The sequence below is a fragment of the Mauremys reevesii genome, linkage group 10 (assembly GCF_016161935.1).
Source record: "Mauremys reevesii isolate NIE-2019 linkage group 10, ASM1616193v1, whole genome shotgun sequence".
NCBI lineage: Eukaryota > Metazoa > Chordata > Testudines > Geoemydidae > Mauremys > Mauremys reevesii.
Genome location: NC_052632.1, coordinates 11,819,792 through 11,838,354, shown reverse-complemented (window position 1 = coordinate 11,838,354; position 18,563 = coordinate 11,819,792). Strand labels below are relative to the sequence as shown.

The 18,563-nt window shown below is 47.9% G+C and overlaps 1 protein-coding gene across 10 annotated transcripts in view; it reads left to right on the top strand.

Annotated features, from left to right (window-relative positions):
• Window positions 1-18,563, top strand: part of CHD2 (chromodomain helicase DNA binding protein 2) — an 83,491-nt gene that overhangs the window by 45,602 nt on the left and 19,326 nt on the right. For 9 of the 10 annotated variants that reach the window (XM_039490680.1, XM_039490679.1, XM_039490678.1 and 6 more), the window contains 10 exons: window positions 7,030-7,218; window positions 8,060-8,222; window positions 8,634-8,786; window positions 9,788-9,859; window positions 11,455-11,604; window positions 12,546-12,694; window positions 14,058-14,154; window positions 14,883-14,975; window positions 15,540-15,713; window positions 16,884-17,059. In XM_039490680.1, the coding sequence (XP_039346614.1) occupies window positions 7,030-7,218; window positions 8,060-8,222; window positions 8,634-8,786; window positions 9,788-9,859; window positions 11,455-11,604; window positions 12,546-12,694; window positions 14,058-14,154; window positions 14,883-14,975; window positions 15,540-15,713; window positions 16,884-17,059 (1,416 nt within the window). Of the gene's footprint in view, window positions 1-7,029; window positions 7,219-8,059; window positions 8,223-8,633; window positions 8,787-9,774; window positions 9,860-11,454; window positions 11,605-12,545; window positions 12,695-14,057; window positions 14,155-14,882; window positions 14,976-15,539; window positions 15,714-16,883; window positions 17,060-18,563 lie in introns of those variants that run through there. The other variant, XM_039490686.1, reaches the window with a different exon arrangement.

Here is an 18,563-nt window from a genome sequence, read left to right as displayed (position 1 = left end):
AGTGAAGAAAAAGAGCTGGAGATCCTTTGGCTATAATTAAAAGGCTACGATTTAGTCACGGAGGTCATGGCCGTCACGGATTCTGTGACTTTACTGGACCTCCGTGACTTCTTCAGCTTCATGTGCCCCTGCTCCGTGGCTTGCGGCGGGGGCCGTGTGCCTGTGGTTGGGGTTAGAGCTGGGACTGTGTGCCCCCCCCATGGCCTCACACCCCTGTTGTGACTGCAGCTGCTAGAGCCAGAGCTGTGGGGACTCGGGCTGTCCGTGCCCCATCCCCCATTGGACTCCAGCTGTCATTCCTGTCATTAGCTGTCGTGATAGCTAATGAATTCCTTCATCAAGTGGTTGCTGAACCGACGAGGGGGGATGCCATTTTAGATTTGATTTTGGTGAGTAACGAGGACCTTGTTGAGGACATTGTTGTAGGGGACAACCTTGGCTCGAGTGATCATGAGCAATAAATGGGAGGATAATCAATAGTGCATCTGAGACGAGGGTGTATGATTTCAAAAGGGCTAATTTTACTAAATTAAGGCGACTAGTTAGGGAAGTGGACTGGGCTAACATATTTAGGGATCTAAGGGCAGATGACGCCTGGAGTTACTTCAAGTTGAAGTTGCAGGAGTTGTCAGAGGCATGTATCCCGAGAAGGTAGCAGTTTTAGACCGAGCTGGATGAGCAAGCGTCTTAGAGGGTCATTAAGAAAAAGCAGAAAGCGTGGGAGTGGAAAATGGGAGGGATCAGCAAGGAAACCTACCTTATTGAGGTCAGAGGGTGCAGGAAGCTGTGAGAAAGGCAAGCGACAGTGGAGATGGATCTTTTTAGCCATATAAATAGGAAGAAAACCAAGAAAGAAGAAGTAAAACTTTAAATGGAGTGGAGATTAGGGATAATCTTGGAATGGCACAATATCTGAACGAATACTTTGCCTCGGTCTTTAATGACGCTAATGAAGGGCTAAGGAATAGTGATAGAGGACCGATGGGAATGAAGATATGGGGTAGACATTACGGTAGCTGAGGTAGAAGCCAAACTGGGATAATCTTCATCCTAGAATATTAAGGGAATTGGCGAGGATATTGCTAGCCCGTTGCGATAATCTTTAATAAATCCTAAATTCGGGATTGTACCGACTGACTGGAGATTAGCTAATGTAGTTCCTATATTCAAGAAGGGAAAAAAGTGACCGGGGAATTATAGGCCTGTTAGTCTAACATCTGTAGTATGCAAAGTCATGGAAAAAATCTTAAAAGAGAGAATGGTTTGGCAACTGGGATAGATTACAGCATGGATTTACGAAGGTAGATCGTGCCAAACCAACTTGATCTCCTTCTTTGAGAGAGTAACAGATTTTTAGACAAGGGAAATGCGGTGGATCTCATATATCTGGATTTCAGTAACATGAAGAATTACTGGTTAAATTGGAAAAGATGGAGATCAGTGAAAATCCAGAGGTGGATAAGGAGCTGGTTAAAGGGAGACTGCAGAGGGTAGTATTGAAGGGGAACTGTCCGGTTGGAGGGTTACCAGTGGAGTTCCTCAAGGCTCGGTTTTGGGTCGATTTTATTCAATCTATTTATTGCTGACCTGGGAACCAAGAGTAGGAGTGGGCTGATAAAGTTTGCGGATGACACTAAGTTGGGGGTATTGTCAATTCGGAAGAGGATCGATATTCTCCAGGAGATTTGGATGACCTTGTAAACTGGAGTATTAGTAACAGGATGAAATTCAATAGTGAGAAGTGTAAGGTTATGCATTTAGGGATGTCTAACAAGAACTTTAGTTATAAGCTGGGGCGCACCAGTTGGAAAGGAGGAGAAGGACCTAGGAGTCCTGGTTGATCGCAAGATGACTATGAGTAGGCAATGTGATGTAAAAGCTAATGCGGTCTTGGGTTGCATTAATTTCTAGTAGGGATAAGGAGGTGCTAGTCCCGTTATATAAGGCGCTGGTGAGACCTCATTTGGAGTATTGTGTGCAGTTTTGGTCTCCCATGTTTAAGAAGGATGAATTCAAACTAGAACGGGTACAAAGAAGGGCCACTAGAATGATCCGAGGAATGGAAGGCCTTTCGTATGAAAGGAGACTTGAGGAGCTCGGTTTGTTTTCCTTAACCAAAAGACGGATGAGAGGAGATATGATTACACTCTTTAAATATATCAGAGGATAAATACCAGGAAGGAGAAGAATTATTTCAGCTCAGTGCTAATGTGGACACGAGGATATAAACTGTCAGTCAGGAAATTCAGGCTTGAAATTAGACGAAGGTTCCTAACCATCAGGGAGTGCAATACTGGAACAGTCTGAAACAGTAGGACCTCCACGACTTTAAGATTAAGCTAGATAAGTTTATGGAGGATGGTATGATAGGATAACGGGCTTAGTCAATAGGTCAATTATGTGCCTGGTATGATGTAACCTTTTCCAGAGGGTTTGGCTGGAGAGTCTTGCCCGCATGCTCGGGGTTCAGCTGACCGCCATATTTGGGGTCAGGAAGGAATTTTCCTCCAGGGAAGATTGGCTATGGCCCTGGAGGTTTTTCGCCTTCCTCCGAAGCATGGGGCAGGGTTCACTTGCTAAGGAGTGGGTGGATCGGCTTATGTGGCCTGCATCTTGCAGGAGGTCAGACTAGATGATCATAATGGTCCCTTCTGATCTTGAATTCTATGATTCTATGATTCCTCCCCCGCGCCTAGCCCTGCTCTCTTATTTTTAGTAAAAGCATGGCACCCATGAATTTTTGTTTATTGCCCGTGACCTGTCCGTGACTTTTACTAAAAATAACTGTGACAGAATCTTAACCTTAGCTATAATGTACCTGCTACAGAGATTGTAACCTGCTGGAGTAAGGACCGGGTTCTGCGATGCTGAATTATTTTGATGGCTAAATGGAAGTGGTATTCTTCACTTCCTGTCTCAAGCTGTTGCATAGTGTTTCTGTGCACTGTTTAGATTACCATTTAATTCAGCTGGTTTTGGATCAGGCCCTTAAACTGCTGACACATTACACTCCCACAGTGTTCACATCTCAGCAATCTGTTACCCTGTGTACAGTTTGGAATCTGTGGGGTAAAGTATTAAGGACATATGAGGTTTTGATAGCAGATGGCTTAGAAACACAAGGCGGGTGAGTTCATATCTTTTATTGGCCCAACTTCTGTTGGTGAGAGACACGAGCTTTCGAGCCACGCAGAGCTCTTCTTCAGGTCTGGGAAAGGAACTTCCAGCATCACAGCAAAATGCCAGGCGCAACTGATTGTTTAGCATAAGTAATTAGCGCACTTTGTAAGAGACCATTCAAAGTAAAATGGCCTTTTAACATCCCTGCAGACATAGGACAAAAAAGGGGGCTAGTGGGTTGCAGATTGTTGTAATAAGCCATAAATCCAGTGCTCTTATTAAGACCATGTTTTTTAGTGTCTAGTGAAGTTATGAATTTAAGCTCCCAGGTTCGTCTTTTGAAGATGTTGTGCAGGTTTCCTTTGAGGATGAGGACTGAGAGGTGAGATATGGAGTGATTGTTTTGTGAAAAGTGTTCACCTCTGGGTGAATCATGCTTGTCTTTTATCATTTTTCTGTATGAGTTCATTCAAGAGTGCAGTGACTGGTTTTTCCCACCCAGTTGTTGTTTAATGTTTAGTACACTGGATGAGGTACACCACATGTGATAGGGGTGTGTAGGATTCATGGATCTTGAAAGATGTGTTGGGGGTGGTATTGATAGTTGTAGCAGTGGAGGTGTGTCCAGGTTTTGCATCTGTTGTTCTGGCAGGGTCTGGTGCCATTTTAAGTTGGTGAGTCCTGATCTGTGAGGAATTTGCTTCTGATGAGGTTGGGGGGTTGTTTGAAGGCCAGAAGAGGGGGTTCAGGAAAGATTTCTTTCAGGATGTGGTCCCTATTAAATATGGGTTGTAACTGTTTAATGATACCCCATATGGGTTCCAGCATGGGGTGGTAGATGACAACTAGGGGTGTGCAGTCGGAAGGTTTTTTCCCTGTATTAAAGCAGGTTCTCATGGGGTATTTGGGTGACCCCTTCCTGGATGCAATCTACTTCTCTGGTGGAGTGTCCTTGTTTGGTGAAGGCCGTTCTGAGTTTAAGGTGTATGTCCCGGAATGTCTCCTCGGAGCATATTCTGTGGTGCCTGAGGCCTTGGCTATAGATAACAGATTTCTTTGTGTGTTTTGGGGGGTTACTGGATCTTTGAAGGTGAGTGTGGTGATCCGTGGGTTTTTTGTATGTTGTTATCTGTAGGGCTCTATTGTTGAAGCTGACCATGGTGTCCATGAAGTTGATGCTGGTGGTGTGGGAGTGATCTAGCGAGAGCTTGATGGATGGGTGAAAGTGGTTGAAGTTTTGGTGGAAATCTATGAGGAAATTTAGATAATCTGTCCAGAGAATGAAAATGTCATCAACGTATCTCATGTATCATTGGTTTTGTAGTGCCTTTGTCCAGAAATTCTTCCTCAAGGTGGTCCAAGAAGAGGTTGGCATATTGGGGAACCATCCTAGTACTCGTATCTGTTCCTGTGGTTTGGACAAAGTGTTTGCTGTTGTATGTAAAATGGTTATGGGTGAGGATGCAATGGATGAGTTTAGTGACATTTGGAGTGCATATCTGAGTGTTTTCCGTTGTTTTGTAGATATTTGAGGCAGGCAGCAAAGCCATCGTGACATCGATATTGGTGTATAGGGAGGTGACGTCCATGGTGGCAAGGATGATGTTCTGAGGGAGGTTGTTAATGTTGCAGAGTTTCTGGAGGAAGTTGGTTATGTCCTGGAGGAAGCTGGTCCTTTGTGTGGTGAGTGGTTTGAGGATGGTTTCTATAAGTCTTAATATTCCTTCAGTAACAGTACCACAGCTAGATGTAAGGGTCTGGCTGGATTCCCTTATTTGTGTATCTTAGGAAGCATGTAGAAGATCCCGGGGGCGGGTTTGTGGGAGATGAAGTTGTAGATCAGGGATTGGCAACCTTTCAGAAGTGCTGTGCCGAGTCTTCATTTATTCACTCTAATTTAAGGATTCACATGTCAGTCGTACATTTTAATGTTTTTAGAAGGTCTCTTTCTATAAGTCTATAATAGATAACTAAACTATTATTGTATGTAAAGTAAATAAGGTTTTAAAAATATTTAAGAAGCTTAATTTAAAATTAAATTAAAATGCAGAGCCTCCTGGACCGGTGGCCAGGACCCGGGCAGTGTGAGTGACACTGAAAATCAGCTCATGTGCCGCCTTTGGCATGCGTGCCAGAGGTTGCCTACCCCTGTTGTAGAGTTTCTCTGGGAGTTGTTTGGGGAAAGATTTATGATATCCTTAAATTCCTGGGTGAATTGTAGTGGGTGGGGGTCTTTGAGTTCTTTATAGTAGGTGGAGTCAGAGAGAAACTTAAAGTCAGGGGAGAAGTTTGGGCTAGAAGGAGGGGATTACAGGGCAGTATTGCAAAGCCCTGACTTCATTCAGTATAATATACGTCAGTGATCTGAGGGTAGCAACATGCTGTGAAATGATTACATTCTTGGTTAAAGAGAATGGAGTGAGGGAGAAATACGAAAGAGAGAATGATTTAGAGAGGTTAGGCAAGCAGAGACATGGCTTGCACAATTCACTGTGTAGATAATTGTTAGGTTCTAGAGCTAAAATCAAACGTGAAAAGGAGATCAGTATCTTCAAATGCTAAGGTATCTAGATGTTATGAATGTTCATTGTCTGTTGCTATTTTAAATAACACACTTTCGTATTGTGCAGAAGTTCATATTTACCTCCGTAACTCAGAGGCACAGAAGAAATACTTCTACTGATCAAGATGTCCCTGTTAACGAGATCTGTTGCTATTTACTGTGTCTAATGGGCAAGGAACATCTTGGGATTCTAGAAGTTTGTGCAGAATGATTGTGAAGGTTATCAGCCCCCGACTTCTGCACGTAGTGCTGGGCATTCCCCTTGCTATTACTCCAAAGCGTGTTCTCTAATCTCTCTTGAGATTATTGTTGATGTCTCCATATCCTCTTGGTGACTGTTTTATTGTCTAGTTGCAATTCTTGTTAGGAAAGATTTCCCCATATCAAGCTGTTCTTCAGCTTGAAGCTGCTTCTTTTTGTAGTACAACCAAACTAAGCCTCAACTGACAATCCCCCCCCCCCCACACTTTTAAATTTTTTTTTCAATGTTACGTATTCTCCACAATTTTACTTCAGGGCAATTCCCACATGTAACCGGGAAATTATTAGCAGAGTCCTTGATAAAAACAGATTCGGTGGTTGTTGGTTTTTCCAAAGTAAAATGTAGCTCTTGGTAGGAACGATGGATTTAGCTTACCATCTTCCATTATCATCTTTCTCGAAAAGCGTCTTTGCCATATTTATTCACTGTACTCCTTATTTCTAAACGTAAGTGGGTTTATGTTTTGTGTGTTATGATCACCCATAGCTGCCATAAAAATATTTCCAAATGATGGCTCTGGCAGCCGGATGTGGTTGGTCTAGCCCTGCCTTCTGCAGAGGGACAGTTTTGTTAACACAGTGGCCCTCCCGCAGTTCCATATACATTTCTTGATGCTTCTTCCACTGAAGTGAATTTCCCTTTGACTCAAAGACTGCTGTTCTAGCTCCTTTCTCAAAGAATCAGAGACCATTAACAGTGTTGATCCTATAGTCCCATTTTTGTTTCCCTGTGTAGGATATTGGTTATAGATAAAAAAGGCCTGGCCCTTTGTTCCTGAGATCTAGGCTATATATGAAGGCAGCAGCTTAGACAGTGGTTGGAGCAAGGACCTATAGGACACCAGTGTGTTATTCCCAGTTGTGCCACCGATTTGTTTTGTAGACTTGGGCAAGCCCCTTAATCTCTCTCTTTCATTTTACCCCTCCTGTAAAATGGTGATCACTTACGTAGCTCACAGGGGTGCAGAATAAATAGCTTGTGGGGCATTTTGAGGTCCTCAGCAGACTGGCATTGTGTCAGTGTAAACGTAGCAGATGGGAGTTAAGAGGCCTTCTAACCCACCACTCCTCAATTGTACCACCAGGTTTGAGTTCTGGGAGGATTTTGAAGATGATCATGGGAAAGGGAGAGAGAATGGCTACCAGAGCCTGCACAAAGTCCTGGAGCCTTTCCTTCTGCGCAGGGTGAAGAAGGATGTGGAGAAATCCCTGCCGGCCAAAGTGGAGCAGATTCTCCGGGTGGAAATGTCTGCCCTGCAGAAGCAGTATTATAAGTAAGGCATTTACTGAGTGACTGAAGGTGCCCAGTGGAAACGGGTTTGGTGGGTTACTTCATTAGTGTGTCTGGTGGCCGTAGTTCTGTATCCCCAAACCATTGTGGGACACAGCATAAGTGGCAGTCTCCTTCAGTGGGGGGGTCTTTCTGGTGAGAAGCAGAGTAAGATGGTACAGTATCTTGCCTGTGTGTTGCCTGTCCCTAGGGCAGTGGTTCTCAACTTATTTATCATTGTGGGCCGCACATGCGATCCACAGTGTTACTTGGGCTGCAGGGGCTGGGTGGCAGGGCAGTGGCAGCCAGGACCCTGACCCCCCCGCGCCGGCTGGGAGCCCCTGATCCCTGCCACGCGGGGCAGGCCGGCAGCCCCGACCAGACCAAGCCAGGACATGGCCGTGCGGGCCCGCCTTTAGCGCACAGCTGAGCTGGGCCACAGCTGTGTGCTAATTGGGCCGCGGGTTGAGAACCACTGCCCTAAGGAGATGCTACAATTCACCCCACTGGGTGGTTTGCTTTTAAAGTGGCGTGATGATGTAATTTATCTTGTCAGCATCCAGGGTGGGGACCATGCCTGTCTTATTTCTGTAAAGGTCTGTGCACAACCATGGTGCCTTGTAATATTAAATAATAATGTCCCAGAAGGAGGAGGGTTGGGATTTCATGTAAGGAGTAAGCAGAGTTTCATGCATTGGAAAAGGAGATGGGGAGAGAGACGGGGGAACTGCCGCCCAGGCATAATTGTTTCTGAAAGTTTCTCCGGAGAGTTCAGTCTGCACTGTCCCCCAGTGAAATGCCAGGGCCTGACCTGTGGATTTTGTTTGGCCTACTGCTGCCTGCAGGTGGATTTTGACAAGAAATTACAAGGCTCTCTCGAAGGGGACAAGAGGAAGCACGTCTGGCTTCCTCAACATCGTGATGGAGCTGAAAAAATGCTGCAATCACTGCTATCTCATTAAACCTCCGGAAGAAAACGAAAGGGAGACCGGCATGGAGATGCTGATGGTGAGTAGTTGTTTGGTGGGTAATTACTTTCCCCTTTATTATCCCCCTTTCCTGCCTCCGTGCCAAAACAATATCTTGCAAGCAGAGTTCCTGTTGCCTCTGTCCCCTGGACATGCTCCCTAACTCCTCCCCACAGCCAAGCCGCTGCTTCTGCAGCCTTCCTCCCCGGTTAGGGGTGGCCTCGTGTCTGGCTAGATTGGATGTCTAGAATAGGCTGAACGTACAGCGTAAGATCACGCTTTGATGGTTTAGTCTCCGTCAAAGGCTTCCGCTCTGTAAAGCTCTGTGATGGGGCTGGATTAATGCTGGGACAAACCGGACTTGAAGAACAAGGGCAGCCTGCTGTGCTGCATGTCGGTCTATACAGGGCATGGCTGGAAGCATCTGTTGGAATGACTGTTACTTCTTCAGTCTCTAATCAGGAGCAGTGGAAAGCTAATTCTCTTGGACAAACTGCTGACCAGGCTGCGTGAGAGGGGTAACAGAGTCCTGATCTTCTCCCAGATGGTGAGAATGCTGGACATCTTGGCAGAATACTTGGCTATCAAGCACTACCCTTTCCAGGTGAGGAGGGTTAGTGGTAAGCACACACTCAGGGTTAACTCGAAAGTTCAAATCGGGGAGCACTGAGGGGACATAAGCGATTTAAGTGCTCAGCCTACCTGAGGCTGGTAGCTCCAACTACATAAGGCTCTAAAGCAAAGTGCACTGATGATAACTGAGAAGCTTCACTGTATTCTTGCTCCTGTGTAAGTGCTGATCAAGCCAAGAGAATGAGAGAGAGGTGCATTTGTGATGTGAACATCTACGGAAGGGGAGAATTCAGTGCTTAAAGCGCTGTGTGGTTTGGAGATGACTCTTGCTCTAGGCACTGTCTTTTGAGCAGATGCACTTTTGCTAAAAGTCCCGAGGTGCGAACATCTCTGAGTCTGATAGCAGGGTGATTTCAGCAGAGAGCTCTCGGGTTCGGAGCTGGCTTCCCTTGCTGGTGTGACAAAGCCCTTCAGGCTAGGCCGTAAAGCCTGTGTGTTCTGCCTGAAGTGGGCTGTGGATTGGCCACCGTATCAGCGTAGCTTTGATATCAGCTCCGTTTCTTTCTGGCTGAGGCTGGCTCACAGCCCACCCACGCCTTGTTTTTATAGAATTGTATGTGCGCCTGTGGTTGCTACAGGGGGCACACTTTAAACGTGCAAAAGCACAATAAATAAAGCCCTGTCTTTTGCAAAACATCCCTTCCTCCTCCAAGCATCTGCATCAGCCTTGATCCTTTGATAAGCTCCAGAGAAGACTGTAAATGCAGAGATCCTGGCTGGGAGCCTGTAACAAGAGCTGAAGTGTCACCCACCATGTGACTGCTGCCTCAGCATGCTCCCCGCCTCCCTCCCCCTCGGCGCAGCAGGTTAAAGCAGTGCAGTTATTTTTAATCAGCAGTTATTTTTAATGATTAAATGCTCCAAGCTGAAGGTATGTAGGACAGGAGACTGGAGCTCCCAGAGCTTTGGGGCAGCAATTCCTCAGGGTTCCTTTACTTTCTTTCTTTCTATCATTATTGTTGATCTTTCCAGCGCTTGGACGGCTCGATCAAAGGGGAGATCCGAAAGCAAGCGCTGGATCACTTCAACGCAGAAGGCTCTGAGGTATGACAGCTGTGGGGGCGTGGGGGTTCCTGCCTGAGGGAAAATAGCTTCAGAAGGGGATGGGATGGGACGCTCGAGCTTGTGCCAGTTCGCAGCGTGGCCATAGCTGCCATTCGTCCCCATGGAGCTCTGGCTGTGTCTAGAGACATGGCAGTGGCATGTTTTGTATCTTGTGGCCATCTGTGTCGCGTGTGAAATGCCCCAATGCCTTACAAAGGGTGGGGCCTGAAAATCAGACCCAGAAAGAATCTGCCAAGAATTGAACCCCCTTAGACGTTCCCCTCCGTGGACCTGGGAGTGAAGCGGTCTCACGATGACTTGCACAGGCTGGAGCGTGAGGTTGTCTCTGCACTTGAAGTGTCAGAGGAAAGGGCTGCTGGAAGTGTAGGCAGGCAGTAGTGTCTGGTGGCTGCAGTGAAGGCTTAGGGACCAAAGGGCTTACGGCCTTGTAATCCCTCCCATCTGGGCCTACTCACTGGCGTGAGCCACTTGATTGCTTTGTGCTTCAGGCAATCCAGCTGCCTGAAAAAACGGGACTTTGCTTGGAAAGCCAGAGCTAACTGAGCAGATAGTAAAGAACAAAAGGAGACAAGGCCAGGTGCCTGGTGTTAACAGGAAGCTTAGGGAAAAATAGGACTGAAAAAAGCAGAAAGGTGAGCAAGGGAGCCGGCACTGTGAGGGAGGAAAGGGATTCTCAGGGAGATGGACTCTAGAGAGGACTGCCTGAGCGAGGAGGGCCTGGCCCTGTCATTTCAGCCACCCAGGCAATGAGTCGCAGAGTCGATGGCAGGCTTCGTTTTGTGTGGGGCCGATCACCCCGTAGACGTGCCAGTGACATGTACACGTGTTTGCCTGCTGCTGTCGTGAGGGTCCAGTACACACCATAGTTTGACCTTCAGAAGCTACAAGCCGAAGGTGCCCTTCCTTCCAAAGCCATTTCTGCGTTCTGCTGCCCACAGCGGCACCTGCTGGGCCCCTTCAGTCTCCTTACGTCTCTGTCACTAGATGCAACTCACGTTACATGTGCTGCCGTCTGCCAGCTACGCCTTCCTCGGCCCGGGAGATGCTGATGACTGCCACGTGCCCCCGCCCGTCGCACTCTGATACCCATCAGTATCCCCCAAGATTACTAATACGAGGACTTCTTAAATGGATGGAGTGGGGATTCCTTCTTTCTGCTGCATCTCTTTCCACTTCTCTCGCTATGCCACTCAAACACCAGAGTTCTCTGTCTTCCGCTTTTCTTTTCCATCTCTCTACAAAAGAGGAAGATCCTTCTCACACACTGCCCTTGCTCTGAGCACCTCATTATCCCAAACTGTCTTCAAACTCTGTCTCTTTTCTCTGTCCTGTGATGACTCCGAACTTCCTCTCTGTCTCTAATAAACCCTCCCTCCCAGGCCCTCTCCATTCTCCCTAAACTTTGCATTCAGTTGCACTTTCCTCTCCCTTGACCTGGCCTCACATACAGATGGGCCCTGTAGGATATATTGTAACCTGCATTAGTTCACTGGCTTTTGCACGTGTGTTTTTAAGCAGCTGAGATCATTTTGTGTGAGCAATGCTGTACACAGGTATCTTGTCATTGTATGCAGGACTTCTGTTTCCTGCTGTCAACACGAGCTGGCGGACTGGGGATTAACCTGGCTTCTGCAGACACTGTGGTTATCTTTGACTCGGACTGGAACCCCCAGAATGACTTGCAGGCTCAGGCTCGGGCTCACAGAATTGGACAGAAGAAACAGGTCAGGAGAGTTGCCTTGGATCCATTTTTCTATGATTCAGTCCAGTCATATGCTGTAGTATTAGCATCTGTGTCAGGACTCTGCAGAGCTGGGCATGTCTGGCTTATGTGGGCTCTGCAAATGTATTCCTTCTGTTTGGGCTATCTGATCCTTCAGGTTCCCCAGAAACTCAGGGTAAGCTGGAAAACTGAGCTGGAAAACCAGATCAGCCCAAGTTTGCTGGAAACGGGGCCTGGATTCTCTCAGTAGACTCATGAATCTGGGTTGGGTGTTGAGTTAATCACCAAACGAAGCAAATTTCACATGGTTCTTAGTTTCATAACTAAACTTGCACACAACTCTGGCATCAGGCATTGGCGTCAAGCAGGGGACATCGTCAAGGCTGGGAGGCCTCAAAGCTTATCGATAGAGCCAGTATGAGGCTTAGAGAGAGCAGGCATGTGTTCCATCTGTACTTTTATTGTGAGTCTGTTGTGTTTCTTTGTTTATATAGACACATACACAAACATACACACACACACACTGTTCTGTCTCAAACTCTGGTTATGGGCTTGATGCAGGAATCACTGGCTGAGGTTTTCTGGCTTGTGTTATGTAGGCGGTGAGACTTAGATGATCATACAGGTCATTTCTGGCCTTAAAATCTACAAACAATATTTTTCTGGACCTTTGATCTAGAAAGAAGGCTGGAGATCTGGCAAGAGCAGCCTTTCTTGTGAGTTTGGTGGGGCTGGAAGTCTCTTGAGAATAGCTATTCCCATGGGGTAGTGTGTGTTGGATTAGGGGTTCAGATATACCATTCAGGATATATCTTTGCAAGAAGGGACCATGCAGACAGGTTATTGCTGCCTTCTGTTAAACAGCACAGGGTGCATTGTAATTTAGGCAGGACCATATGTTGCAGATCCACAAAATAGCTCCGCTTTTTCTTTGCCCTGCAGGTGAACATTTACCGCTTAGTCACCAAGGGGACAGTGGAAGAGGAGATCATCGAAAGGGCCAAGAAAAAGATGGTGTTGGATCATCTGGTGATCCAGCGTATGGACACCACAGGCCGTACTGTACTGGATAACAACTCTGGGAGATCCAAGTAAGTGCCTAAGTGGGGAGGAGAGCATCAGATGGAGTATGTACAGTAATCAATGTTGCTCTCGTGGTGACTTGGGTAATTAGTTGATAGTGTAGTTGGCCAGCAAAAAAACCCCCTACTAATGGTAGCTCGCCACTAACTTTGGCTCATGTGGTCGTTGGTATGGAAACTATATGGGATGCCAAAGTTAGCAAGAAAATAAAAAGAACTGGTATTGAAGTCTCCTCTGTTTTTCAGTCCATCTTTCTCTCTTTTTTTTCTTTTCTTTCCCTCTCTGTTTGTTTTTGTGCTTCTGTTTATCGCCCCTAGCGTGGTCTTTGGCCTGTTTTTCCTTCTTTTAGAGGCTGTCACTTTTTTCTTACAAGGTCCCCAAGGTCACTGATATCTGAAGAAGTTGACAGTAGGTTATAAGTGTCCCACACAATTGGTCTCTTTTTCATGCTGGCTCTACAGCTGTAACCAACTAGGGGCAGTTGGAGTCTTTTCCTGGCTCGTCACCTAAACATCTGTTTAATATCATGATCTGCGGTCTCTTCCGCTCTGCAGCTGGTGCTGTAGGGAGAAAATGGCCATGGGGACCATTTGGCTCTAGTCAACTTCTGCAGTTCCTGGTGCCTCAGGTGAAAGACCATATAGCTGTAAGCATGTAGAAGGAAGGGTCGTTTCACGTGCAGGTTTCAGGAAGAATAGAGGGAGTCTGCTGGGTTTTGCAGACTGGTGGGTCTCCCCACTTTACTCCTGCAGTGCAGTAGTAAGTGCTTTGTGATACCAATGCAGTAAAGGTATGGGAACCCAGAACTGACTCAGATGCATATGCAAGGCCGGAAAGATTCTGAGTTTTGTGTGTCAGTATTAAAACTTTGTAGTGAATTTTACTCAGCAAGTGTATCTTTCCCTGTGTCGTTCCTCTCCCCAACCTTTCCAGAGGCTTCCATTGTGTGTGATTAAAGCTCTCAAGAGTTTCTCCATTCTTCCCCACTTCATTCCCCTTGATATACTCCTGAGGCCACACATCAAGCTAGCCATCCTTCTAGGACATGGGAATCCCTTCCTTGGAGCCCATCAACACTGCTGCTTAATTGGCCATGTGGCTTGGTACTGAGTCACTTGGTGCGCTGCCCCCCTTTCCCTAGGAATGGAGCATGCTGCCTTGACAGCGCTCCTAACCCCTGACAGAACAGGGGGAGAGATCAGGAGCAGAGCTCAAGGCGTTTCTTAGTGTGGGGTTGAGCTCTTACATCACAAGGTTGGCCTAATGAGGGAGGCTTAGGTGTGTCTTTCTACCGTAGCAAAGCAGCTGTGAAACAGCAGGGCTGGCTTGGTGGCTCCTGAGAGTCAACTGTGTCTTTGTTCCTTTTTCCAGCTCAAATCCTTTCAACAAAGAGGAGCTGACAGCTATTCTGAAGTTTGGAGCTGAGGATCTCTTCAAGGAGATTGAAGGAGAAGAATCGGAGCCTCAGGTAGTTAAAATTAAAATAACCTAGCTGTGCTCTGATAGTCTTCATGAACTTCACTTCATTGGCAGTACTGCATGGGGAAACTGGCATTTGTCCTGACTCTGTTGTGCTTGCTCTGTGGATCTGAGAGAGCAGTTCAGTTAATAGGGTTTGTCAAACTGACCATGGTTGGGGTTTCAGTGGTAGAACCTTGTACCCCGTCAGCCCTCTGCACATACATCTGTAGCTCTGTGAATAACGAGTTAGTGTATTGTAACAGGGCCTAGTGAGTCCTCTTCATCCCAGCTCCTCTTAGCCCCCTTGTAGTTTCCACAGGAGTCAGAGTGTGTCACCTCTTCCCCATCCAGTGCAGGATTGTTTCTGACATTATGTTACCGAATGTTTTGAACAGCCCTGTTAATGGGCCATGTCCCTGCAGGGAACGATTCCACAAATGAAAAGCTAGCAGTCGGGAATTTTTTCCTGCTGTTCAGGCTGTTGTTTTCTCAGCCTCACCCATCATTCCTCTTCATACCGTCTTGTACCAGCTAAATAGTCTGTCCTCCTCAGTGATGACACTTCATCAGTATATGCAGCCCGTTAACTTGTCTCCCCCACCTCCCCTTGTTCACTTATCCAAGCGATGCGTGTTCAGCAGTCACACCTCACAAGTCAATCCTTAACCCCCCCCCTCCTTTCTTTCTGTTGCTGTGCGTCCTCTGATTTTATCATAATTTCTTTCTGACTGGCAGGAAATGGATATTGATGAGATTTTACGCCTGGCTGAAACACGAGAGAACGAAGTGTCCTCGAGCGCCACGGATGAGCTGCTGTCTCAATTCAAGGTACAAAGCAAATAGATTTCCTAGGAACCAGTGAGTAAGATTGAATCCCAGCAGAGTAGGGTCGTGAGTGGCTTTGAACGGTCTTTGCCAAGGTCAGCCTTGTTTGTAAGGTCGGTGACAGGAGAAGGGACAGAACCGGCCAGAAGTGCCCCTGCATGCTGGCTTCATGGGGTCAGGCGTTAGTCAAACAAGCCAAACCCTTTGCAAGGTGCATGGAAGCATGTGGTCCTCAACCAGCAGGAAGGGGGGTTGATAGGTTTGGTGGGTGGGTAGCACTAAAGAAATGTGTGTGTATAGGTTTTTAAATGATCTTGGTGGTGGGGAAGAAAATCTTAAACTTCGGGAACTGAAATGCTAATCTAGCAAAGGCTCCAGCCAAAGTTTATAAATTGCGTGCACTACTCGATAGCTGGAAGAGATGACAGACAACAGAAACAGAACGACTAACGGACAGATTTCTTGGGGAAGTGCCTTAAGAGAAAGAAGTTGAGACTGGACCAATGTATCTCTGGTGACGTTACCACGGGGAGCTTCTAATCCCATGGGTGTGCTTTTGCTTATAAGGTAGCCAATTTTGCAACCATGGAGGAGGAAGAGACTGAGCTGGATGAGAGGTCCCAGAGGGACTGGGATGATATTATTCCTGAAGAGCAAAGGAAGAAAGTGGAGGAGGAGGAACGACAGAAGGAATTGGAAGAAATCTACATGCTGCCCAGAATCCGCAGCTCCACTAAAAAGGTACAGCACTGCCTCGGGAAGCTGGGAAACAGGCCACAGGAAGCTAGTGGTGGGAAAGAGGGTCTTTGCCCAGTAATAATTTTGTGGGATTTTGATTTCCCCCCTTATTGCTGGTTTGGGACAAAGTACAGAATAGGCAGTAGTTCTGCCATGCGGAGTATGAATTAGGCCCCGAGTCTATAGTGCAGGGTGAATTTGGTAGTGGTGTTTCTAACTCCACTTGCGCTTTATTTAAAAACAATAAATACTGAAACCCGGTGTCAGTAACAGATTGAAGCACAGGGGAAAATAGCCAACTGAGTGGTGGGGACTAGACTGGAGTTGGTGTTTGGTTGCCTCATAGGTCATTTCCTGGATCTTTTTCTCCCATCTCCTCACTAAGCTTCACACTTCACCATGCTGCTAATGCTTAAACCTAACCTGTCCCTTCACACCCAGAAGAGGCAGTACCCTTTCCAGGTTAACTGTCTAGGTCAGGTGTGGCCAAACAGTGGCTCGTGAGCCACGTGTGGCTCTTTTACAGTGAGTGTGGCTTGCGGAGCCCCTCATGTCCCCCCTTCTCCACCTACGAGACTGGGGGAAGGGGAGAACTCGGGACCTCTGCCTTGCAGCAGGGTGGTGGGATAGGGGCTTCTAACCAGTGAAGGAGGGGGCCTCGGGACTTCAGCCACACGGGGCGCACCTGCCAAGGCTTGGGGCTAAGCCCTGGCAGATGCTTCCCGCGGGGCAGAAGCCTCGAGCCCCAGCAGTCGAACTTCTGAAGATTGTGGTATGCAGCTCGGAGGGTCAGTAAGCTTGGCCACCCCGGTCTAGGTGCTATGATGCATTCAAATCCTCTAGCAATAGGGCTGTGCGAGAAAACTCCGCTAGGACCTGGAACCCATGCTTCATTTGCGTGCTCCAAATGTGGAGCTTAGCATTGTCTGGAAATCTGTCAAAAGGGGATGAGCAAATACACTGGGGTCTTGGGCATTCAGGCACTTCAAGGGAGGAAAAAAGGGAGGTTTCTCTAAAATGGGATGATGCCGATGTTGATCTGATTGGCCTTACTTCAGAATAAGCACCAAGAGGTTCTGCATTTGCATTGCCAGCCCACGCTACTAGGGCGGAGTTGAAGGAGGTTGCAAATTAGCCCTTGTTACCCTAGTGCTGTCCTTCTGGCTCGTTCAGGCTCAGGCAAATGACAGTGATTCTGATGCTGAATCAAAGCGAAGGATACACAGGTCATCTGGATCAGAGAGTGAGACGGACGATACTGACGACGATAAAAGGCCGAAGCGCCGGGGGCGCCCGCGGAGCGTTAGGAAAGACACGGTGGAAGGATTTACTGATGCTGAAATCAGGAGGTCAGTGCTGAGCCCAGGAGACTGTTAGATGAGCACGTTCGGAAATTCTGCGCAGACACCGACACAGCTAGGGTAGGGCCCTGCTCCAGCAAAGCACGTCAGCACCTGCATAACCGTAAGCCCGTGGCTGGTCCCAGTGAAGTCAGGTCATATCGACTGTTTGCATCGGAGGTGGGCAAACTATGGCCCGCGGGACCGTCCTGCCTGGCCCTTGAGCTCCTGGCCGGGGAAGCTAACCCTGGCCCCTCCCCCGCTGGCCCCCCTTCCCTGCAGCTACACCGCCGCGCTGGCAGCGCTCTGGGCAGCGGGGCTGCGAGCTCCTGCAGGGCAACGCGGCAGCGTGTCTGGCTCTGGCCAGGCGGCACGGCTGCCAGACATGCTGTTCTGAGCTGCATGGGAAGGGGGAGGGTAGCGGGGGGGTTGGATTAAGGGGCAGTCAGGGGACAGAGCAGGGGGCGGTTGGATTGGGCGGAGGTTCTGGGGGCGGGGAATGAGGGTTGGATAAGCGTAGGCGTCCCGGGGGGCCTGTCGGGGTGGGGGTGTGGATAGGGATTGGGGCAGTCAGGGAGCGGGGGGGGTTGGATAGGGGTGGGGTCCTGGGGGGTTGGATAAGGGGCGAGGGGTCCCAGGAGGGGGCGGTCAGGGGACAAGGAGCTTGGTGGGGGGGTTGGATGGGTCGGGGGGTTCTGAGAGGGGTAGTCGGAGGGAAATGGGAGGGGGCAGATAGGGGGCAGGCTGTTTGGGGAGGCACAGCCGTCCCTACCTGGCCCTCCATACAGTTTTGCAACCCCGATGTGGCCCTCGGACCAAAAAGTTTGCTCACCCCTGGTTTACATGATTAAAGTTAAGCAAGTGAAGAAGTGCTCTGCTGGACTGGGGCTATTGGCTCCCCAAAACCTCCATTTCTTGGGGATCTTCCATGCTCATGCTGTTGTGCCGTGGACATTTAATCAGTTCTAAATGACAGTGGCAGGACTCCTGGTGCTTTATTCACTTAGTATTAGTGTTGTAACAGAAGAATTAGGGGAGAAATCAGGCTTTACTGGCTCCAGCCATTCTCTGAACTTTTATATTGTTAGCTTTGCCACCTGCCGATGGCCTTTCTAGGCCTGTGTGAAACGAGCTGACGCTCTTTAGTCTGGTTTTAGTGAGACATGGGCCTGTGTTTCACAAAAGTTGCTCCTGAAATTGTCAGCCTCCATCAGTAATCTCTGGTGGACTGAGTGGGTCCATCGAATTCAGCATTAAGGTACATGGCTAAAGGGGGTGTGTGGGAGGCCTCAACGGCTGGTAGTCAGTCCATGGAGAAACCAAGGACTTCTGTCTTTGTGCTGTCCCACTGGCTTCGCTCAGGAGCACCAAATTCACCTGAAAGAAGAAGTTTCCTGGCAGTTTAAATGTAAACAAAAAGCAAATGTTGATATATTTGGGAAAAAATAGGAGCCCTAAAAGAGTTAGTGCCGTCAGTCAGAGTAGTGAAGTTTCCCCTTCCCCCAGCATCACG